We start from the raw sequence: 25,557 nt of genomic DNA, 5'->3' as shown, positions 1-25,557 counted from the left end.
CAACCTAAATATCCATGTAATGATAAAATATAGCAGCCTAACTACCAGCTCTGCTTGCAACAGCAGCATCACTCAAACAGAAATGAATGTGGTGGTTGTAAATATTGTAGCAGGCATGGAAACAGTGTGACAACACCAGGCTTTTTCCACTAGTAGCTCTGGGCTCCTTAGTGAAATATAGTGAAGGAATTTGAACTGTGATTTGCTCATCCCCCAAAGTCAGGGTGAAGTCAGGATGGGGGAAGGAATTTGCCAAATTTTAAGATTTGTTGCAAACTAAGATAATCAGACAACATACAGACAGCTTTCCTTTTAGCTTCTTCATAACAATTTGCTGGTGGCTTAACCACTACGCTGTCATTGTGTTAAGCATGCCAGGAGACTGCAGACAACTGTTGAAAATACTGATTTTCAAATACTTGTTGATAAAGGACTAACTGGCCTTACTTTTTATTGCGCTGGAGTAACAAGCATAGTTGTTAACTTGAGCTATCTTAAATTCACCTGGTTCACCGCAGCCGCTTCGTGTGTAGTACTACGTCCCGGACAGAAAAGCAGTGCAAGTAAATGATACAATAGAAAATCAATGTGGCAGTCAATAGGATGCCACAAATAAAGCAATGTATAGGAAACACTGGACCTGACCCTAGAAGGGGGTTTTGGGCATATCTGCGAGTTGCATTGGTGCTCCCAGTTGTAAAATGTAGTTGCACTGTGTCAAAAATGCGACTAAATGGTCACAGTCTGGAGCCCTGCTACATTGCAACATGATGAATAACTTACTGTTGACTTCAGCAACCATTTAATAACAGTACTACTTTACATCTATTAAGTCACACTTGGAGTTGAACAGGTGACAAGGGCTTTACTTAACAGATGTCGTCTGGTGTGCCTACCTGAAGATTCTGAAGAGCTGGTCTATCTCTGAGTCTCCATGGAACAGAGGCTTCTTGGTGGCAAGTTCAGCAAAGATGGTTCCAGTGCTCCAAACGTCAACAGGGTTGAATATCGTGGTGATCCCAGGAGGACCTCTGGAGCCCGGTACCAAAGAGTTACAACCTGAGAACACACACCAGGGTCGTGAGTGTAATTTTAGAGGCATTCTGTTTGTTGTTAATCAAATACCCCCTTATACATCTACTTGTGTCTGTGCAGTTTTAGCCATGAATCCCAGTAGTGTTGTAAATGAATTCTCACCTCGTGGGTGTAGACCCTGACAGGAACCCCAAAAGCCCGAGCAAGGCCAAAGTCTGCCAGTTTGATAACTCCCTTGTTGTCAATCAGGAGGTTCTGGGGTTTCAGGTCCCGGTGGAGGACTCGACGACAGTGACAGAAATAAATGCCCTCCAGGATCTGGTAAAGGTAGCTCTAAATGAGGGAGGAGAATGAACATGGAGGTGGACGTGTTTTAGACTTGTGAAACTATGAATGGACACAAGAAAAACTGCACATCAATCTGTTTGAGGAGCAGTGGTTCCCAAACTGTTTTAAACCTGAGCACCCCTTTCATGACAGGAACTAGAAAAGAGAGCATATCTTTCCTGTGTTAGTTTCTCTACATTGGCTCCTCACCTACAAAGTCCTTAACAGTCAGACACCATCCTATCATAAACAGCTTATAGTGCCCCATTATCCCACTAGACCTCTGTGCTCCCAGAATGCAGGCTTCGGAGGTTTGAAGAGTAGAATGAGAGGCAGAGCCTTCAGCCATCAGGGCCCTCTATTGCGGAACCTTGTTCCAGTTTGAATCCAGCTGCCTGATTCATAACTGTTGTCAACTCGAGGTTCACTGCTGCTCTGCTCAGCTGACTGCTGAGGCTGTGTGGCAATGTCTCCAAAAATGAGCCCTTGAGCCCTGACACCCCACAGATGAACTGCAGAGATAGTTAATTAATCACAAAAACATAGTTACCTTGACCAGCATAGGGTCCATGTACTGGCCAGAGGGGATAGAGTCCAGGTACTTCTTCAGGTCCATGGACAGGAACTCGAAGATGAGGTAAAGACGAGACTCCTGCATCAGGACATCTAGGAGTCTGGGATATACACAAACACACACAAACAAACAAACACAGGCTTAGCAAGTACTGGCTTATTTCATACATGGTTTAGAGAAAAAAAACAGTAAATTAGTCTGTCACATGAACAGCATAATTCAATACACATCAGTATGTAATATAGATGCATGCTTTATCTATATTTTTTTTGTTTTTATACACACTTAACATTATTACCTCTCTTCATTACAGCTTATCTACAAATAAGAGAAAAGCATCATTCATTCTCCTGCACATGCTGTGTCAATTCAGCCACCCCACACCATACATCCTGTGCAAGATGATGGTGTAGTAAGAGTGGAGTCAGCACCTTGTTGACATAGTATCAACAAAATCTGATATTTATAGGATTCACAAAATTAGCATTTTATGCACGGTTATTTTACCAGATAGCAATACACAGTGCTACATGGTGAGGATTTCTTGTGATTTGAAAGTAACTAAGTAACTTGGTGGCATTTTTGTAGAGATGCAGAGATTAAAAAAGGGACTGCAACTAAAGATTATTTTGGTAGTCGACTAATCCGTCGATTGGTGAATTAGTCAACAATTATTTCTGTCATCTGTTATGATCTAACAAATGTAATTTAGTAAGTACACTCTGAATGAAACAGCAGAGGTAAAACCAAACGTTTGCATAATGTATGCTTATGTGTAAAGGGAGATGACTCTGTTACTTTTGAACCCAAGTAGTGTTTTGGGGTTTAAATAGTTGATAGGGATAAAAGTCTTCAGAATCAGTGCAGTATTAATAAAGAACAGTGAACCTGGACACGGCAAACAGCTGCTGCAGTGTAAACAAACAGTGCACACGTCCACATCAAAGTACGTCCACTAAAGTGTTTCATTTTTTCTATAACCTGACAGAATTTACAGACAACCCCACTCTGTGACCCACCCTCTACTCCACACAAATTGAGCATACCGAACAACATTGGGATGCTTGAGCTCTTGAAGCAAAGAAACCTCTCTAACAGCGGTGCTGGGAACCCCCTCCTCTTCACTCTCCAGGCGGATCTTCTTCATGGCCACAACCTGCCCTGTGGCCTTGTGCCTGCCCTTATACACCACTCCATAGGTACCTGCAAGAGCATTTACCAGTGTAATTGTGACTGTATGAAACACAGCCAAACTGGCACTGAAGAAACTTTATAGTCATAATACTGGTGATTAAAGTACCTATGGATGGATACTAAGAACAATTTGTCAATGTAACTTCACTTCCATAAGGCCCAAACTTTAGATAATAATTTCACCAACATAACTTTTATAGCACTATGAATAGTTTTAGATGAAGTCAAGGAAACGCTTAGACTTACCTTCTCCAATTTTCTCTATTTTCAAGTAGTCTTCCATTACTGCCTGAGAGAAAAAAATACTTGCGGTTATAATTCAGTAACCAATGATATGACTTCTACAATACCTTTACTTCACAGTCGCGTTTGATTATGCAATCAATTCAAACTCAGGTTTGAATTCGTATTACTCATCATGTAAGGTGGTGACATTAGGTTGGGGTGATTATTTTACTTCCAGTGTAAAGTGTGGCCAAAGAATTAACAAGGCTGTGAGCGGCTAACGTAACTCATAATCACATAATCGACCACTTGAATTCGGCACATCATAGACTTTTACCCTACAGACACGAAGTCGGTGATTCAAACTGCAGACACATTACCGTTGGAGTTACGTTGCCCGATGCTATTTGTAAGTTATACTTTTTCGGTGTTTTGTGGCATTAGCTGTTCGTTAACTGTTAACTAATGTTGGTGCTAAGACGACCGTGGCATAAACTGGTAACCGTTAGCTTTTTAACGTTTTCTTCCTGCTAAACGAGCAAAGTAGTGTCACCAACGTTAGCTTAGCTAATGCTAAATCGCCGAGCCTACCTTCTGTTTATTCTCTAACGGTAGCCGAACCACTTTCTGTCCAGAAACTTTAAGGTCCACGTCTTTAACTAACCTCATAAATCGTCCAGCTCCTATCTCGACTTAAATAAATATATTAACTAAAATATATTAATTACCTGGCTGCGCCTGACTCGTTGCTGTATATTCTCTCTGTGCGCAGACTGCCGCTGGAATGCTCACACACTCTTTTGAATTGACCGCAGTGTTGCAGCGGTTCAAAACTGACCAATGAGCTCAGGCGGTGTATTTCAAAACCGCCAATCAGGAAAGAAGACGCTGTCATATGGGTTTAGCGGGAGAAATCGCGCCGACGCAGACCGAAAAAATTTGCGCCCCGAGTTTCGTCTTCCTGACATCTTCGCCTCCTCAATTTACTGTGCATCCATAGACTGTATAAAAAATATATTTTATTTGTTATGTATGTATTTTATATACAGTATATGCGTGCATCTAATGTGCATTTTTGTCAGTAGAGCTGTAACTGTAGAACTAATAAATGGTATGTCATCAATGTTTACTTAAAGCTACAGTCGTGTATTATCTTTTTTGTGTCGAAAAATTCCAGTGAGTTCAAATGTGATAAAAAAAAAAATGAATAAACAGCCTGTTTATGTGAATCATGGATGTATAATGTTGTGAATAAACCATGTAAATGAAGAAAACTGGGAGACAGCTGAGTTGAGTTGACTGTAGCTGACCTTACAGCCACAGACTTAAATTTATTCAGTTTGAACATTTACATGTAAGTTACAACCACAGAGATTCTTAAATGAATGGCACAATATAGTTCTATGCATTTCTCTAAATGTTTTTTTGTGTGTGTGTGTGATTATAGACTATTAACAAAATTAAACCTTTACAGCCTAAAATCATGAGATACCTGTGGATCTGTCTCATACTGTCAGTTCTGTGATTGAAACCTCACATCAGCTTCAGAGTGACAAAAGCCCTCATTTATTAAATCCCCTCATTTATTAAAGACAAAAAAAACTTTTTAAATAGAATAAATAATACCTCCTTTGAAATACAGCAAGATTCAAGTGTTTGAAAGAGAAATACAAACCTCTCAGCTTTCGTTTTATGAGGTTGCACAACATCTAGAGGAGCAATAATTTAACTGCAGGCTAAGTGGGATTCATCTGTCAAAACTCTTTGCACCTTTTCCTTATTTACATAGCCTATTATGTACAAAAGGCATGTCTTAATTCACAAATATGATGGATCCTGGTGTACTAAAAGAAAGGTGTGGAGCAGTGAAATCTGCATGTTCTGAGATACAATGTGTATTTTGTTACTGAACTTCACCAAAGAACTGGCCTCAAAGAAGCCCTGTGTGTCTGAACAACCACTCTGTGACTGGACAAAGTAAAAGGGCCTCCACCTCTCCTATACAGGACCTCCAATATATTTCATGTAAAATCTACAGAAAAAAATCTTCTATTGACATTAGATTATAAAAATAAAAAATTACAATAAAAATTAATATGCTGATTAATATGGCAAAGCAAAATATCCTACAATATTATGTAATTGCAGAGTTTGAATGTAAGATTAACCTATTTTTCTGGTTCTACTTTGGCGTACTGGTCTTACAGTAGTTGTGCATTCAATTCTACAAAGCAGTGCATATGTATAATCGATATTTCAGGTGCATTCACCATTGTTTTAAAATGCTAAATTGGACTCATTGTTAACTGGGCTGAACTGTCTTGTGTTAGGTTGCAACATGGACTCACAGATGGGCCCTTAAATTTCTTGGAAAAGTGCCACTTGGTAGAAATATTTGTGTCTTCACTGGTGACTAATGTTACTTTAGCGGGTGTATTAAGACTTGAATGATGACAGGTTGATGCATTAGATCCAATATCATCAGTCAAAGGATCAAACAAGCAGTAGTGCTCAGACTGTTCCAGTTTATTACACTGTTGTAACTCTACTCCAGTCCACCAAATCATTTACCTTCCACCAATCAGCTAGTAAAGTAAGGGCCATAAAGTCAGTGCCACGTCACCAATGTGTTTGGTGTGGCTATCGTTAGGAATATTCTATTTTTTACTCTCACTAATGCACAAAACACATCCACAGAAATAACGCAGACTCATCGGCAGTCCCTGTAATATTACACCGCAGCCATGTGAGAATTAAGATTGTGTACGGTATATACGTAAGATCACAGTAAAGCCAGGAAATCCTGCCATATATAATACACTGTTTGACACTTTAATGTAAGAGCTTATTTTCGGGGGCTGCAGGAGGAGCTCATCCCAGCTGATACTGAGCAAGAGGCAGGGTACACCCTGGACAGGTTGCCAGTCAATTACAGGGCTGACATAGAGAAAGATGAACATTCATGCTCACATTCACACCTATACAGGCAATTTAAAGTTGCCAGTTAGCCTAACCTGCATGTTTTGATCTGTGAGAAGAAACCCAAGCAAGTATGGAAAGAACATGCAAACTCCACGTAGAATCATTCATTTAATTAGCTCCATCTTCTCAGTGTATTAACTGTGACATGACATCAGTCTCTTTTGTGCTGCCAATAAAATGTAGAGACCTTTAAGTCTAAAATACTGTTAGGCTGTAATTTTAATACACCTAACAATGTGAAAGACAGAACAATAACTTAAAAAACTTTGCTATTCTTAGAGCCTCACCAGCGGCTGGAAATGTACCCATTGTCCATCATTTTTCCATGACTATGACATGGCAGATTGATGAACTGACTTTCATCAATCTGCCAGTTGTATTATCAGATATCTTTTATGCAAAATTGATATTTTGGCCTAAAGATGGCAGTAAGTGTCCAAAATGCAAAGAAGTTATTGTCTGCGCCCAGCAAATGTCATGGCAATTTGTCCATTACAGTTTGCTATTTCTTTTGTATGAGTTTGGTGATGGTGGTAAAGCAGAAGATGGGGCTCAAATACAGAACAAGGATATTAATGTAAAATTTCATGTAAATTCTGCCCTTTGCTTTCTAATACCATGTCACAGATGAAAATACTGGCTATAAATTCTGACCTAATGCTGGTGGGATGAGAAGAGTCAAGTCAGAGGGTCACCAAAACCACAATGTCTTCCTCTGAAAACCACAAATATCCACAGCAAACTTAACCACTGGTCAGTAGTTCAGACATCTCACACTGGGCCAAAGTGTTTGACCAAACACCTCTGTCCTTAGGCCTTGCTGCTGCCAAGGCAGATAAGTTCATGTAGTTCTAATGAACCCTAAATGAGAACTTGTGTTCAAATTCTATCCATATTTACTATATATGTTCAATGATTTTCAAAGCAACACACTATATTTATACATTTTTTAAACATTAAAATATGATCTCAGTCAGTATCTGTCATGTGCACAGATCATGATTTTAGAAATGTCTGACCAACACCGAAGTGGACTCAGGTTTGTAGAGTACATTCCTCAGAGTTGGCCTCTGTTTGTCTGTCTTTCTAGGTCCACACTTGAAGTTTACCATGCAGTGAAGACCTCTGGGACAAACACATGAGCAGTGTCCTCCAGACATCCAACATGACAATATAAAGACATTATTGGAGTATTTCAGACAGTTATTAGTCAGTAGTCAACTTTTGAGTTGTGACTGGATGGTGGGATGATGGGTGTGCATTTGATGTTTGGTTTGGAGACTGACAGTGTCTTCTCTCTCGTTAACACTTCTTGCTCCATCTTCTTTTTCGCCTTTAAAGATCACCTCTCTCTCATTCTCTTCTTCTTTCACATTTCTTTTGTCTCTCATTCACTTGTCTGTGTCTCATTGTCATGTCCCTCTCTCTGGTCAGAGGTCAGCCATCACCAGGTTAAGCAGCCTCTTTTTGTGCTCTGCAGCTTTTTATAAATGAGACGAGGTGGAGAAACACAGTTTCAGGGTGTAAGGGTTGGATCCATCTGAAACAAGACAAACACTCACACATTAGCCACCTTATCAATGAATATGCAAGGATGTATCAGTAACATGTTATTTACACATCTATATCACAAATTCATTTCACCCTCTTGACGCAGTGTTGCTCTAATATATTTAATGATGATCATAGTCAAGTATAACTTATTATAGCTCTGATTTTTAAAATGTTTCATGGGCTTCATCCTACTAATAAATTGAAAAATCTCTGTCTGTCTGTCCTGTCATTTTCTCGACAACCACTCATCTGATCAACCTCGGATCTGGCGAGTGTACTGCAGGGAAACCGAGTAAGCGCAGTGTTGACTGTTTTTTGGATGGGTGGTTCTCAAGAAACACAAAAAGAGAAACATTAAACAACAGTCAGTTAGCTGGATTATTGTACATATTGTATTGTGTCATGTACCATGATGTCTTTCATGTGAAAAGAAATTGCTTGTTTCTGGGACCAAAAATACAAGTACGTAAGATGTGTCAGTCAGGATTATGGAAAAAGAATGACAAAATGCTTTTTAAATTGTATATTGGACATACAGTACATACTTAGATTTTACTTCCAGATGTAAATATAATCAGAGTGGACATTTAATATAGAATGCTTGTTGGACAGGCAGACTTACTGGGTATCCTGATCTGGTAATGGTTGAGAACAGTAAGAACCTCTACAGCCTCTGTCTTATTGTCAAACTCCAACAAGCCAGAGATGGTCTTAGAAGAGGCTGAAACAAAGACACACCGGGAGCAAGGGGAGGTAGTAATATGTCATTCACAAAATCACTTTTAAATCCCTCAGTTCACACTGGGAAGTAAAAGAATCTACAATAAGCAGAAACTTGAACTTAAACTTCAACACCCCAATAAAAAGTCAAACATTAAAGTTCTACTCACGTTTGGCATCAAACATCTTGAATTTGACAAAGCCAGGTACATCATGCTCTGTACACAGCTGCAAAAAAAAAAAAAAAACACACATCACACAACACAGCCAATTTATGTATAAAGCTGCATTAGGCAAGTTTTAAAGTAAAACTACAATCTAGTCTGATCTGGAGGTGGGTCTCCACCTGTCTGAAATATTTCTGATAAACTTTCATTGTATTTTATGCTAAAACTACACAGAAGGACATTTATCAGACAAAAGTACCATACCCTCAGTAAATGGTCCTGTGATATGCATGGAGGAACGTTGTAGTAGTGCAACACAGCAGATGGAGGCTGGATGATATTTTTTGAGGCCTGTCCGGCACTGCTGAAGCGATTGTTCCTGGTCATGGCAAAGTCCTTGTAGCTGCTGCTGCCATCCTCTAACTCAAACACCTGACTGGGGATCACTGCATGCTGCTTAGACACACTGCACACAACACAACACAAAACACTTTACTCCTGCTTTGCAGTAAAGACAACATGTCACAAATTGGGTTAATATGCAGTTATGTCATCACTCTACATCCAAAGCAGCACTATTCAATGTAGAGACTGTGAACTGTAGAGTGCTACCGAGAAGACATGACCAGGGGATTCATTTACAAAAGCATTCCAACAAAAGGCTCCAAAGTCCAAACTCCCTGCTACAAATGTACATGTGACCAATGAGTAGGGTTGCAAAATTCCGTGAATTTTCAAAGTTGGAAACTTTCCATGGGAATTAACTGGAAAAAAATGAAAATTAGCAAAACTGCAGGTTAGCCTATAACAGGGAGCTTAAATGTAGTTGAAAAAAAATCTTGCAGCATAATCTTGGTTAAGACAACCAGATTTAATGCAAAGTTGAACTTGCAAACTGCACTGTGCATTCCTCCATCACATGCACAGATCATTTCTAGAATCCTGCTCACTACAACAGGACTACTGAAGCCACACTACTGCATCTGGGCCCACAGACTACATCCAGTCAAGTCAGTTTGGATAAGATTACTGGGCTCACTATTATTTATATTAGAAAATAGTTCCTTAAAACATATGTAAAGACCGTAAACTCTGTTGCTTGATGACGCACTGGAGCCACCACTCAACATAACCCCGCCCCTAAGACTGTGACCGTTATAAATAGCAGCGCTGCATTAGCATCAGTGCTTCTCCCGCTTGACTATTACAGGTTTTGCTGCTTAGCTATGCCATCGTCCTGCAAATACATCTTCCCTGGATGCCAGAGTTTGCAGAACAGCTTGGTTATCGTCTTATTTAAATTTTCAAAGGCATCAAGAGGAGGTTGATTAATTTAGTCAAGAGCCACATTGATGGAGAGCTAAGGAACACCACCAACACCTGTCTCTGCAGTGACCGTTTCATTCTGCTTAGTTTTATAAACTTTCATCTGAGACAACAGGAATTCACAGAAAATCCACTGTCACTTTCACTAGTATCAGTGTAACAATACGACCCCTTTTTATGAGTCCTTGAAGACAGGCCATTAGATAAACGAAAACGAGTGAGAGTTTGATTTTGTAGCTGATTGAGGAGAGTTCATCTGTTCATCTAACCTGTTTCTATTCATTTATTCAGTATCAATTGCAAAATAAAGTTTCCAACTTAGAGTATTTCCAAAATTCCCCAGCTTTGTAGTAGGCAGTAGGAGTTTGCCTCACTGTACATCAATGATTTGATTGCTCTGATGTTATTTTCTTTCTCATGTCTTTTAATAATATTTTTCAAATACAAAATATTTAATTGAAAAATAATCATGAGACCTATACAAACTACAGGTTCTCTAAGTATATCTTAGACTTGTGGTGGTTTCTGTGAGCTGGCCCTTACAGTTTGACAGATAATCAGTACCCTCTCTATTTTTAACTCTTTAAATAGATGTGATATATTTTGGCTCTATAGCAATATTACATTCGACTAACATTTGCATACTGTGCCATCATAACAGCACACACTGTGAAAGAAATAATAAAATAATGTCTGTGTGTGTGTCCGTGTGTGTATTGATCTACTTCTCACCAGACATTGAGTCTCTTGCCAAACACCTTGATGCTGTTGAGGTGTGTAATAGCTCTGTCCACAGCATACTCATCTCCCATCTCAACCAGCGCTGTACCAGGAACACTCTTCATAAACTTCACCTACGCACGCACGCACGCACGCACACACACACACACACACACACACACACACACACACACACACACACATTCTTCTAGTTAAAAGCAACATACATTATTATCAAGTACACCTTTGTTACCAGATGTAACGCTAAGAAAGACAAAGACATTTGTAATCATTTCATTAAGGATATATCCACAAATCTGTCTCTAAACAAACCACATCAACTGCCCATATAAAGAATAAAACAGGTTTTACTTGCTGTAATCATTTCTTCATACCGGCTATTAAGGGAGCGCTTTCTGATGTTCTTCCATTGTAAGTAATGTGGATGGAATCCACAGTCTTAGTTTTAAGTAAGAAGGTGATCTGAAGTTAAGATGATGAGAATATTTTAATTTGTATTTATCAATGAAATGAGGTGGTAATTTGCACATTCTACAGAATTTAGGTAGAAATAATCAGAGCTGTGTTAAGGTTGTATGAGTTGACCATAATCTATGGAGCAGTTCAGCATTTCTAACCACATTGTACTGAAAGGTTGGATGGGATGGTATAGTTTTATAAATTCTTCTGATGATAGTATAGGGAGGATTGGACTATGGACACTCAGCGGGGTGAGAGTCACTCATGTCAGTCCCAGACCCAGAGTCTCAAAATGACTAAACCACAAAAGTAACCGCTGGAAACAGAGACTAGTAATAGTAATAGGGGGGTAGTATGCCTCTGATGCTCTTAGCTCCGTGAAGTCAGTGAAGTCAGCTAAACTAGACTTGGTAGAAGTTCCTCCTCTGCCATCCAGTTCAGCTGACAGTGCTGTCAGCAGCCCAGAGATGATCTGTGGTGCACTAGGATTTTATAACTGAGCTATGACCACACAATTTTTATTTCCCTGACTGTGTGGAAATCCAGTGTTTTCACATTATCAGTGATCAGCAAAGACAATAACATTTACAGGTAAAACACAAGATGCATAAGCTGATACAAGAGAGTTTAGTGTGCGGTGGCTTAACTGACACACACTGAGCAGGGGAGTTAATGATTTATTTCTCCTCTTTGAAGGTAAGGTGTATTTAATGAAAGATATCAGTAATAATATCAGTGTATAAAAACAAAATGTCTATAGATAAGAAAAAGCATGAACCAATGAACCACAAACACATAACATGACAGGACAGGACAATTATTGTGCCAGTGATGACCCAACATCCTTGGGTCAACTCGTCAGTTTGAAGTACCAATTCTAGGCTGACTCTGAAAATCAAAGGCCCACTTAAAAAATACACACACACCTACCTTCTCAATGTTGCCGTAAAGGCAGAAGAGGTTAAAGATGCGGGTGCAGTTCATCTTAGATGGATGGAGGCCACTCACCATGGCAACAGAACTAGGGGCGTGGCCAGAGTATGAGGAGGATGACTGGGGCAGAGGGTAGGACACCATGTCTGGAACATCCACTGAGGTGAGCTTATACCTGCTGTTACCAGGCAGAGGCAGCAGTGGGCAAGGTGGACCTGAAGAGGCAGAGAAAGCAGGAGCTGAGATTTTCAGCACAGTTCAATAAAGTTTAATGAAATTTATGTAATGAAAACAATACTGCCTGTGTCTGTTGTTATTGTTAGATGTGGCTGCCTGATCTTCAGGAAGGTATCCAGTATTTCCAAGAAATCTTTTTTACCAGGAACCCCCATCATAACCTAAGCACTGAAACTTTGTTTTGGTAACTCTCATCTAATATATTACTGAATACTGAATTATAAAACAGTTGAAAAAAACTTCAGTGAAGGAGACAGAAATGAATGACTCCAAGAAAGAGTTAGGATGTTAATTGTTTGCTTTCTATCCAACTACAGATCATAAATTAACTGGATTATATTAAATTCTTTTCTCCAGTTTCAGAGTCCAAGATCGCCCCCTAGTGACCATTCATCTGTGTACACACTAGAGGGTGACACGGGAGTGTCTTATCCCATTCCCACAAACATAATCCCATCCCGTCCCAATCCCAAATCAAATTAGGAAAAAAAAAACCCATCCCATCCCAATCCCAAATCAAATTAGAAAAAAAACCCCCCATCCCATCCCAATCCCAAAAGAATCACTCCCGTCCCCTTGTTGTGTGTTTTGGGCACAGTCTGTCAGTTCTGTAAGGCTGTCTTCTTCTGAATCCTCTGACTCTATTATTGCAGGGTTACCAACTTTGGGTACCTGGCTGGAGTGAGATCTGTACGCGCAAAAAGTATGCTGGTGCTAACACTTGTTGGGAGCAGGACCTGAGGTCTAAGAGTTAAGAATATAGCCTGACTACGCCACCCCAGGACTTCCAATTGGGCAAATATTCACAATGTCACAATATTAGACAAACACTGACCCAATAAAGGGCACAAAGTTCCATTCACACACTCTCTGGCCTGTGAGGAAGAGATATAGATATTTAATTAGCTCATTGAACACAAGCATAGACATTGACATACATATTACGTACAAATCACAACAAATTACAAGCCCTCATTCTCATTCCTGCTGCCTCTGTCCCTGTGTTCCTCTGAATTGTTTGCTAATGCCGGTCCCTCATCTCTTTCTCTCTCTTTTGCATCCTTAAAGTATCTCAATAAACTTGTCATCTGGAATAACAAGTTTATAAGTCATTGTTGAAAACATACTTAATGGCTAGCTAAATTGCATAGAAAAACCGAGTACCATTGCAGCATGTTGCAACATGATTTCATTCTTCTCTCTGCTGTGCACCTGACATTAAACAGCTAATGTAAGCTAGCTAGCTGTTTACATAGCTTAAGCAATTTTAAACTTACTCTGTAACTTACAGAGCATTTATTCATACAAATATTATATAATGTTAGTTTGTAAGCCCTGGGTTCGTCAATTAATCAATCCATAATGGATATCTGTCATAGTCACTTTCCTTCTTCCAGATTAGATGGGAGTGTGACTGGTTTGCTTGAACACCGTCTGGGGTCCTGGCTGCCTAACGTTAATGTCAAGTTTTTGCAAGTCATGCAGCAACTCCTGCTATTGTACTGTCACTGGCTCTTCCTAAGCTTGAGTAGCTGTCTATCCACACGGTAGATAACCAATCAAAATACAATTGCTGGTTCATCTGATTTTTGGTGTGAGAACTGTTTGGGCAGCATCAGAGCGTGAGATTCAGAGTGAAAGCGTGAGAGTTGGCAACCCTGATTATTGTTTGGCTGCACCTTGCGTCTTCGCCCAAACAATAAAATAGCATTCATTTCACTACTGTGAATTATTCCCACTCCCACCCGCTCCTATTGACTTTTATTCCCATCCCATCCAATCACGTGATGAGTAGTGAAGTTGATTCCCATGGGAATCCCACAGGAATTTTGTGACCCACGGGATTCCCGAAAAATGTCAGCCTCTAGTACACACCAATACATGAAACCTTGCAATTATATCCATTCAGTTTAAGGTTACATTGTTTATCATTCATTGCACAAGTAACAATCCAGTAAGAAACATGTACATTAATCCCTAAAACTGACACCACATCCACTGATTTTAATGCTGAAAGTATTATTTTATGATGTTGATGTTATCAGTTTATCTTCAGCTGAAGAATGTAACAAAACAAAGACAATGGATTTTGTCCCCTATTTCTTACAATGTGGTCCCCCTAGGAAGAGATCACTTCACTGCCTTTAAAGGTAAGGTAAGCATGCATCCATCCAGGGCTCGAACCCAGAACCTTCTTGCTGTGAGGCCACTGTGCAGCCCGGTAAGGTAAGCAATTATAATCAAATGCACTTTTAAAATTGGAGTGGATTAGTGCAGACAATTCCATCCAATCATGGTGTTTGCGTGCAGGAAAATGGGATAGTATAAAGGGGACAGTGGGAGTGAGAAAGTCAGAAACTCTGGTGCATGCTAGTGCTACAGAGCAGAGACAGAGTAATGGCAGATAAACAGTTTAAGAGGAAACAGAGAAATATAGATTTAAAGAAAGGCTGTGACGGAGTTCGTAGGGGAGTATTGTTTTTTCCTGTTTGTCTTGGTGTAATGTTTGTTGCAGAGTTGTGAGTATTACTGTGCAGCTACTGTGCTAGCTCTGGGAAACCATCTTGTCTGCTCTGCATGTTAGCTTCGCTGCAGCTAATCTAATTTTATAGACATGAAGACCTGAAAACAAAAGTTTGCGAGCACAGTGGGATTGATGCATAATTTGAAATGCTATGCAAGGTGGATTTACCTTCCTTGTTAGCTAAACTACAAATCTACAGGCCTGTCTTCAGTTACTGTAGTTCTGTAAAAACAATCTAAACCACTAACTGCTAGCTTTTGCTCCATTATGTTGTGGATGCAGTGTTTGCGTGCATGTCATTTCTTTGATGAGCTTTTATATGACATTTGTTTTGCCTCAGCTATGAAAAAGGAGACACACTTGCTTCTGCCATCTACACGTCCTTGAGTTTGGGGGGCAGAGCTTCTGAAGGAGCACTGAAGGGTTGGGTGGGTTTGTTTTGCTGCTGCATTCGAATATCAATAGCCTCTCTCCAGGACAATTTACTCTGTCTTTAAGAGAGAAGGAATGACTACAGCCACACATAACTCTTTAAATGTACATATGGTATGTAAGTATTGCATTATGATAGCCTTGAAGAGAATCCAACACCCTACCACACTTTTTATGTGTGGTAGGGGCATTTAATGTCGCACTATAACAGATATGTGGTATTCCGGTGACTATCACCAGCCATAGTGTGTGCGTGTGCGTGTGTGTAGTGAGACAGCTTAAATTCAAGACAGTTGTAATTGGCAGAGATCTGTTTCCATGCATGTGAAGGTATACTTTCTGGTGCACCTCTGACCATTACACATGACTGGCAATCTACACCTAACCAGGATGAATGTGTGCCTGTGTGTGAAGAGTGTTAAGTTTCACCTCTGAGGTATGGGAACTGTAGCTGAAGTAGCAGCATTGTGTAAGGCAGCTGATTCAGTTACCACTTTAATTCTAAAAGTGTGTGTGTATGTGTGTGTTTTAGTCTTACCATAGCCGTTCTCACTGTAGGATGATGGGTGTTCTCCTAAAATGGCCTGTCTCTGCCTGCCCTTTCCACGGTCTGAAACACACACACACACACACACACACACACACACATTACTGCAGGGCCCACATTAATGAAATACAATGGGTGTTTGTCACAGATGTAGACTTTGCATTCACTACTTCAGAATAATTATAAAAAGTATTTAATCCAGATCAAGGCCACATCAGTGTGTCCTGCATTGGCTGCCAGTACTAGACATGGCCAATAATTTGTGTAATCTTTTAACTTGTCACCTTTGTTTTGTCTTTGTGTTGACTCACTCACTCTGGGGGTTTGTTTACGTCTGTTCATCTGACTTTTGCATACTGATCCACTGAACCTTTAACGTATGGATGTGTTCCCAGATCTCAGCAATTAACTTGGTGATTACAATGTTAATTTTGTGGACAGAAATTATACACAAAACAACAAGAATAAGACCCAAGTTGTTAAAAAATATCCTTCAGTATATCCATTAATAGACAGCCACAAAGTTAAACCAGAGTGGCATTATTCCACAACATCATGTTTGAGGTTGAATCTTTGTAGCATAATGTGGAGAGGGAGCCTGTAGTCTTTAGTTGGACACAGGACTACCAATGGACCATTCTTACAAGAACCCCTTTTAACCATTCTATTAACCATTGTATAAACATTTCCAGGGGTTGGAGTACACAGCACAGTCAGAGGTGCACTAGTAGCCAGAGGTACAAGGTGCATTAGCAGCAGGGCTGGTGATGTCCTTGTGCAACATGCAAAAATAAAGAACCTTACAGAGAAATATCTGGGTCTTATTTTCTTATTTTATTTCTGTCCATCCAGTCACCCATTTTCACCTACCCCACAACTCATTTCCTGTGCTTGTATCCACATTCTCATTCATTTGGTCATTATCCAAAGCTAAAATAAGGGTTGGAACATAGATCAACTGGTTGATTGGCAGCTTTGCCCTCAAGATCAGCTCCCCCTTCACCACTACAATCCAGTACAGTGGTTACCAGCCTTTTCTGTCTGATGTAAAACTGGATATTGTTACCTCATAAATCTAAGTTAGACTCACAGTTTCAACAGAATACCCTGGCTAATTGTTTCAATTTCTCTGCTCACTTGCTAACTGCTTCTCACTCACTCAGGTTCATAGGCATCTTACTAGTTACTTAATTTACTAAACATCACTTGTAATACTAAATGGTTGTTTATTTTCTTCACTGAAATATGTAAGTATACTTTTTAATCCAATCGCAACTGCTATTTATTAGTTGAGTTTAGTTAATTAGTTGAGCTTCTACATACCCCCTGGCAACTGCAGATGTACCCTCTGGGGTATGAATACCCTTGGTTGGTAAGTCCACTTTACTGCTGAAGACATTTGTTGACATTGTGTTCCATCTTACTATCACTCATGAGCAAGACTCCTGACATATATTGCTGAGCAACAGAGAATCCCCCTCGTCCTACAGAGTACCACAAGTATGGACGTCTTGGAGGTCCTGCCACTTCACATTTGGCTGCAAGCTGCCCTAGTACATGCAAATCATAGGTTAATAAAGCCAACAGACTCACATAATCTGCAAAAAGCAGAGATGCAATTCTGAGGCTCCTGTACTGGACATTCTCCAGCCCCTGCTGCAACTTCAGATTCTCTCCATGAAACAGAGCATGTCATAATCCCAGTAGAATGCGATGGCCTCTGCAAATGTTGCTCTCACCTAACTAATAGCTGAGATCTGAGACACAGTAACTTGCCATTTTTGTAGCAGAAATTTCTGCCATATAGCATCCCAGAAATGGAGGCTGTGGAGTGTATCAAATCTTATGCATTTCAAACATTGTGTAAGTATAGAGGAATATGAATGGACATCAGAAGATGGTGTTGCAGGAGTGATTTGAAAAGTTTTCATGGATGTTTTCATAATTCGAAAACTTGTCACAATAGAAATCATTGCAATAGCTGTGAAGCCAGCTGACCAGAACATGCATATTCCATAGTGACGAAAATACAACCTTGACAGAGACAGCCTTATTCAATAACTCATATAATGTACATGATAGCTGAAGAAAAGGTTGGGCTCTTTAAACAGTATGTCATTTCTGCTTCAGTGCTGTCATCTGTTATTCAGAAATTAGAGTTATAAAAACAACAAAACAAACAGACAGAAGGTTATGCTCCAGGAGTGTGAGGTAAGAAAGTCAGCTAGAAAGGCAGCTGCTTTATTCACTCCACTACACTCTACAGTCCTTCAAACCACAACAGATATGTATTCATTTTTTGTGTTTTCTATAAACCACACTAATGGGTATTGCATCTACAGAAAAATAAAATGTTAATACATTTTATAGTAATGATGCTGGTGAGTAAATGAGAAAAAAACAGCTTTAAGGTGGTTTTATTCAGAGAGGGTTATACAGAGGTCAGAGGTATAACAGAGATATGAAAGAGACAGTACCTGTGAGGCATCAAGCTTTCTCTTTTTTCTCCCTCAGCACGAAAGAACATCAACCTGCATTACATTATCATCATAATGATAAAAACATCACTGTGGCACACTGTATCATCCACAACACAGTGAATTAATTACATACTGCAGTATAGCTCCTACATACAAACCATAAACTACAGTGGAGGCACATTGCAATGACACTGACTTTTTCTCTAAGAGCCCAAGTCAGCTCACCCCCACCAGCACCACACAGACGTACACACACCGGTCAACAGCATGGCAGTTATGTGGCAGAGTGCTGATGCATTGCTGTGTTGTGTCCTGAAGACTCACACACATTTAGAGGAGACATACTACAGCAGTGAAAAGTGAGAAGGCCTGGAGATAATCCACATGGCAGGATGGCCATCTGCATTGACCTTCACACCACAGATAAGCAGCACATACAGTCAGCATGAGCAGAGTATGTGCTTGATTCCAGAGACAGCTACTGTGTATATCAGTACCAGCTTCTTCGTGATGTGACCATTTGAGCTTCACTGCAAGGTACAACTGAGCCAAAATGCTGTCATTTAGTCCTTTTTCTGTTGATTAATACTTGTAATCAGCAGCAGCACTGGTGTTACATCTGCTGTCTCTAATTTACACAAAGTTAACACAGCACAGGTATCTTAATTAAATATTAAAATCTTCCGACATGGCAAGGATCTAACAGTAACTGAATACAACTGTCTTCAATATGAGCCCTGAGCTCCAACAGAGATCTACCCTTGGATGCCACCTAGGCTCTAGCGGCACTGGTGTCTTGTTACAAAGGCCAGAACTGAAATGATCAGTCAGAGGTGGTCAGAGATCAGTTTTAACTGTATCAAGACAAGCTAAATATTTACTTGGTTTTTCACTGCATTCATATAACTGTGTCACAGTCTTGGTCTGCTACTTTATAAATTCATATATGTCATTCTGAAAGGTAATATGATGGTGTCTAATAATGAGCATCTCTGCCACAGGGTAGACCACATCACTGCTTTGTTTGTCATACCCCACCACTTAAAAGTGCTGGTCCTATTACTGGCATCTTTAGTTCTGACCCTGCACACTTTATTTTCATTCTAACCATGTTTTGAGTATGCAATGAGTTCACAATGGAAAATCTAACCTTGAGCAAAACACATGTGGTTTCGCTCAAGGTTAAACTCGTGTTTTTGCTCGAGGTTTCTGCCTCTTAAAAGGAAGTTTTTCCTTACCACTGTCTCCTAGTGCTGCTCATGGTGGGAATTGCTGGGTCTCTCTTTGTAAATATTATGAAGAGGTCTAAACAGTCTTGACCTCTCTACAAAGTGTCCTGAGATAGCTTCTGTTGTGATTCAAAACTATATAAATAAAACTGACTTAACTTGACACACACATAAAAACACACACAGACACAGATCCTCGTACACCTAATCTTTGTGTGGCCCCATCATTGCATTGTGTGCCATCACAACTGAATTCCTAACCCTGACCCTAAAACTAAGTCCCAAGTCTTAACCCAGAAATGGTCAGGAGAGGGAAAGAAAAGGGAAGGAGATGAGAAGAGCAAAAGAGATGAGGGTAAAAAGAAAGGGAGGAACAGAGGAACAACAAGGACATGCTTTTAAGGGAAGGAAGGTGTGGAGGGCAGAGAAGGAGAAAGGTAGTGATTGTTGAAAAGCAAGCAAATCAAAGAGAAAAAAGGTATGGAAAACTAAGGAAAAATGAATAATTAAATCAGGAAGTCAAAAGAAAGCACAAGAAATGAATTGGAGAAAAGATGTGGATGGAAGAAAGAGGGTAAACAGGCTGTTGATGGGTGAGATGAAGAAGTTAAAGAAAAATACAAAGAAAAGACAAGGAGGAAAAGATAGGATGACGAGAGGAGGATGAGAGGATTAGCAGGAACAAGATGATGAGAGTGCAAAAGATGTGAAAGCAGAGAGGTAGCAGCAGTATGAAGGCAAACAGAGATATGGAGGTGGATGGAAAGGTGGATGAGCTGAAATGAGAAGACAGCAAAAAGGACTGACAGGGTGGTATGAAAGACACCAATGAAAACAGGGGCGCTCTTAGTTAACACTGTAAGGTAGCAAACATCTTAGAGAACTATCAAATATAATCCTTTTGAAAAGACTTAAAAACATGAAGTATTACAAGCCTTCCCCCAGGTTCTGTGCAGGTAATATGAGAAGCAGCACAGCGACAAATGTGCGCACTTTAGCTCATTCAATATGTAATTTGAGGTGTCTCTGTGCAGTGGTGCAAAATATAGAAGGGAAGGGAATGAATGTTTATATAATCAGTGATTGAACCTGATTTGTAATTGCTGATAAACTACTGAGACAGAGAAAACACTTCTTTATCTGACACTCAGAGAGACTCCACAGGTGACTGAGGATACAATTTGGGTTCATTTGGGTTAAGGTCACTTTACTGGAGCTATCAATTCAGCACCACCGGCCTAATATTTTTTACATGACTGTTTAAATATGTATCATTCCTGAATTTTAACAGCTCGCAGTAAGTCCAGTCCAGTGATCACAACATTGGTGATCCTTTTTATTTTTAATCACTGATCCTAAAGAGTATCAGATAATTTAGCAAATCATTTCCTGTACTCCATTAGAAAACAGCATCAGGTGTTATTTAGTAGCATTTCATGCAAATCAGATGATTTGTGGCTGTACTTTGCATCTGTGGTTTTCTATCATACCTGATTAAGCTGAAAAATTGCAGCGATACATACAGCAATGACATGAGGATACACAAGAACAGCTAGGCTGTTTGTATTTTCTCCAACAAGTTTCAGATGTGGTGGAGATTGCTGAGGGAAGCTGAAGCTGAAGAAAAACTCCTCTATCATTAGCACACATCTATCACAGCATGCAAATGAATGTAAACACTAAATTTGCACAGCTTTACACTTTTACAACACTGTCTAACTCACTATGGACTGTTGCCAAAAAAAAACAACAACTGTGTATTACCCATCACTTGATGACATTTGTAAGACTTCATACAGCTCCTATATGAAGATACTAAAGGCTTTATATGACTGCTTTCACACATGCAGTAGTACTCCACAACACCTGGAGACACACACTGAAAACTTGGACATGATAATGAGAATATCATAAATTAGGTTAAAAATCAAAATAATGGAAGTGTACATAATCATCACATCTGCCTATCCTCCTTCCTGTATGTGATGAATTTCAGTTGAACAGAAACAGCCTTCGTAATAGACTGAGTGAAGAGTAATTCACATTGCTACCCTAAGATGATGTTCAGCCATAACTTGTCTTAACTGTCTGTGTCCTTGCAATGTGCCTTCTTTGTAGACATATAACATTATATATATGCATTTATTTTGTGAATATTTTATCAAAAACAGAGTTGGGACCAGTTCATAATGTTATCAATCATTTCATGAATCAGGCTTCATCTGAGGCTACATAAGTAACTCCACTGTTCATCATACACCCTGCAATAACTCATCCTTAGAGCTCAATATGTAAAGTTTGTTCTGACAGTGGCTCCAGAGAAAAGGTTATAGGGTCGTTGAAATGAAAAGGATTTATATTACTGAATAAATGTAATTGCTCATTAAACGCTGACATTTATATTGTACAGTGGCAAATTCTGGCCCAGTGAGGAAAGGTTGAAAACAAAGGACGAATGAATCAGACTCTATGGGCCATGACGACCCACAGCAAAGATATCTTGCTCTGGACCAGTAGACCACTGAAAATCAGTGTTAGTGGGTGAAAAATGTGTAAACCAGGCCTTGGTTATTGGACACAGTTTTTGATTGCTTAACTTTAAAGTATTTTTATATGTCACAGCTATTTTCATTCACATTGTCTGCAAGTATTACCTGAATTGACTGAATCAAAAATGAACTGACCCAAACATTATTCTCAGCACACAGTTTAAGACTTTCCAGAAAAAAATCTCTAAACGCTAATCGCTAAACGGCATGTACAAAGAATGCAGCATTTGTAGAAGTTCACTGTACACAGGACCGTGCATAGATAACATAGACCGTCTCTCCTGATATTACAGTGGGACCATTGTTTGGCCTAGTAACTGATACATTCCAATCATTTATATCAAAAATATACCAATCAACATTCTCTATAAAGTACAGTATGTGAAAGGCACATCCATGCACGTGTCTGAATATACAGCTACTGTAATCAGGGGATTCATGTTAGGGGTGTGACGATATACTGGTTTTCACCATTATCACCAAATTTACTAAATATTAAGAATAACATTGTGTAATTTAGTCAAACAAACAATACAGTAAATAGCTCTTGTATTGTATTGTAGTATTGTGGGCATTCAATATTTATGATAAAATGTCGGTGTTCTTGCCAACAACGTGTTGGAAAAGGGAAAAAAGTTTCAATCAATACTGTAGAACAGTTTGGATTCTATAAAACTTGTGTAATTGAGTCACACACACAATACTCTATTTACCATTATTGTGATGTTATGCGCTTCATAAAGGTATAAATGTTGATATCGTGACAGCCCTAACTTAGATGGAGTAAAGTGACAGACAGTATAGATTAGGCTAGACTTGTTGACTTACTGTAGACTTGAATAGCCAGACGTCTGATAACCAAAATGCATGTCTGGTCCACAGTTTTGATTGTTGTTTACCAGAAAGATCGTTAAGATGTTTGATCTTCAGGTTTTGCAGTAAAAACTAATCACAATCAGTAGTTCAGGGACAATTTTCATCTGTTGAACATAGAGGATCTGCATGATAGTCATTAAAGAACCACTGAGAGTAAAATCTAGAATCCAGAGGATTTGAGGAGACACTGTGTGGACCAGATATCAGGCCATGCAAGACTACTTCTCCAGACAGAAGAACAGATTATAAACATGGGGTGGAGCAGATAAATAGAAGGAAGTGCTACTGGAGTCCTGCAGACAGGTGGGGCTGAGGTGTCCTGGGCATGTTGAAGCAGCAGCTGCATGGTGGTCAGCAGGAGTGAGATCCATCTCTTTTTCTCCCTCTCTCTTTTTTTGCTGGGTTTCAGAAGGTGAAGATGGAAGAAAGCTGCTGTGTATGGTCAGCCTGATGTCCATCCCTCTTTCTCTTTTCTCTCTCTCTCCCTCAATGTTTCTCTCTCTCCCCATGGTAAGCAGAGGTGCAGGCTTGTGAGAGGCAGGGAATTGGCTGGTGTGAGAGTGTTTAGATTGGAGATGGAGAGACAGGAGGCAGGAGTCTTGGTGTGATGGAGGTGTACGGTCCAAATGGTTTATGACTACACTCTTAATCCATAGTCAGAGACTGACCGATAACGACTGACGATATGGACACAGTTTCACAAATGACTGGGAAAACTAAGATAATTTTCATCTATTGATGTAACATGAATTAAGAAAGACTGAAGGGAAATGCACCACTATTGAGAATTCAGAATGAAAACAGTCCTGCCTTCCACATCACAGGATCTCCTGTGTTGTAAAAAAGTAGGATCACCCCAAACAGACCAGTGGTCATAGTCTGACTTTAGGTTGAGTATGAAATAAAGATAGGAGACATAGAGAGGCAGTGTGTCTTACCTCGTCTGACCAAGTATGGTTTAGTGTAGTCCCAGCTCTCGTTGTCATTCTTAATAACATTCAGACGTGTTGGCTGTTGACACAAAGAAAGACTTGTTCAGGACGCTGTTGAATGTATCACAGATATACAGGAGCTACATTCATGCTCTACTTTTACTCACTATATACACAAATAGTATTATCCCTGCCATACCACATTATAAGGTACTATTTTATTTGTAAATTTCTCCATTGTGGGAGTAATAAAGGATTATCTTATCTTATCTTTATGCAGATGATATAGTTTTATATAAATTTATATGTGCTTTCTTAGTCCAATCACTCAAGGTGCTTTACAGTACAGATCACATTCACCTACATACATGCACACACTCATATGGTGTTTGTTCTATATATTCAGTGCTCCTACACATACACACACTTTCACACACCAATGGTGTGCCATCGGGGGCAATTAGGGTTCAGTATCTTGCCCATGGATAATTCGACACGTGGACTGGAGGAGCCAGGAAACCACTGACCTTGTGGTTAGCGGGTGACCTGATCTACCTCCTGAGCCACAGCTGCTCTTCTGCTAATGTCTACTCTATAGTCTACTTCAGATTTATTTAAAATCTCTCTCATTCAGCTTGTTTTAAATGCTGAAAAAACAAAATGGATGCTATTTCTTTTTTTGAGAGTTATTTAAAATCTCTCTCATTCAGAAATGAGTCATACTAATTTTACTTTCACAGATGAAATGCAACAGATGAAATGCAACAAAGGGCAGTTGGGGCAGTTGGGGTTCAGTATCTTGCCCATGGATAATTCAACACGTGGACTGGAGGAGCCAGGAAACCACTGACCTTGTGGTTAGCAGGTGACCTGATCTACCTCCTGAGCCACAGCTGCTCTTCTCCTAATATCACTTGCACTCAAACTGGGAATGTTGTAATAACTTGTTAGCATCTTAAACTCATCCATCAGGCCACCCCCACCTATTATCAACAGCAGCACAAGAGGTGCATATTTCTTGGAATGTTTACTGATATTACAAACAAATTACATTTCGTATAGTATGGTCAAGTTGACCTGCTGAAGTTCAAACCGAGCATCAGAATAGGGTTAAAAAGGTGATTTAAGTGACGTGGTCTGGTTGTTGGTGCCAGACAGTACAGTTCTCTGGGTGAAAATTAGCTGTTGTTGCCAGAGGTCAGGGAGAATGGCCAGACTACTTTGAGCTGACAGGCAGGCAACAGTAACTCAAACAACCACTCGTTACAACCAAGGTTTATAGATCTGAGCATCTCTGAATGCACAACATGTGCATCTGTTTCATGAACCTTGAAACAGATGGGCTACAGCAGCAGAAGACCACATAGGGTGTGACTCCTGTCAGCTAAGAACAGGAAACTGAGGCTACAATTTGCATGGCCTCACCAAAACTGGACAATAGAAGATTGGAGAAATGTTGCCTGGTCTGGCGAGTCTCAAATTCTGCTGCAACATTCAGATGGTAGGGTCAGTTT

At 39.8% G+C, this 25,557-nt stretch overlaps 2 protein-coding genes across 3 annotated transcripts; both read right to left on the bottom strand.

The window, feature by feature from the left end:
• Window positions 1-877: 877 nt before the first annotated feature.
• LOC108892952 (cyclin-dependent kinase 1-like) lies at window positions 878-4,067 on the bottom strand. The gene is given in 7 exon segments (XM_051068173.1): window positions 878-1,012; window positions 1,015-1,059; window positions 1,198-1,368; window positions 1,913-2,036; window positions 2,983-3,139; window positions 3,377-3,419; window positions 3,947-4,067. Coding segments are annotated over 7 exon segments (738 nt in total). The 5' UTR covers window positions 4,025-4,067; the 3' UTR covers window positions 878-892.
• A 578-nt stretch (window positions 4,068-4,645) lies between these two features.
• Window positions 4,646-24,122, bottom strand: LOC108892951 (heterogeneous nuclear ribonucleoprotein L-like; the record flags this gene model as incomplete). Of its 2 annotated transcripts, none has more annotated exon segments than XM_018690738.2 (8): window positions 4,646-7,877; window positions 8,514-8,612; window positions 8,782-8,839; window positions 9,043-9,244; window positions 10,837-10,958; window positions 12,235-12,452; window positions 15,969-16,040; window positions 24,050-24,122. In XM_018690738.2, coding segments are annotated over 8 exon segments (900 nt in total), but the record flags the coding sequence as incomplete, so codon positions are not given.
• Window positions 24,123-25,557: the final 1,435 nt, after the last annotated feature.

Source organism: Lates calcarifer, unplaced genomic scaffold (assembly GCF_001640805.2).
Source record: "Lates calcarifer isolate ASB-BC8 unplaced genomic scaffold, TLL_Latcal_v3 _unitig_256_quiver_1909, whole genome shotgun sequence".
Lineage (NCBI taxonomy): Eukaryota > Metazoa > Chordata > Actinopteri > Centropomidae > Lates > Lates calcarifer.
This window is presented reverse-complemented; position numbering and strand designations above follow the sequence as displayed.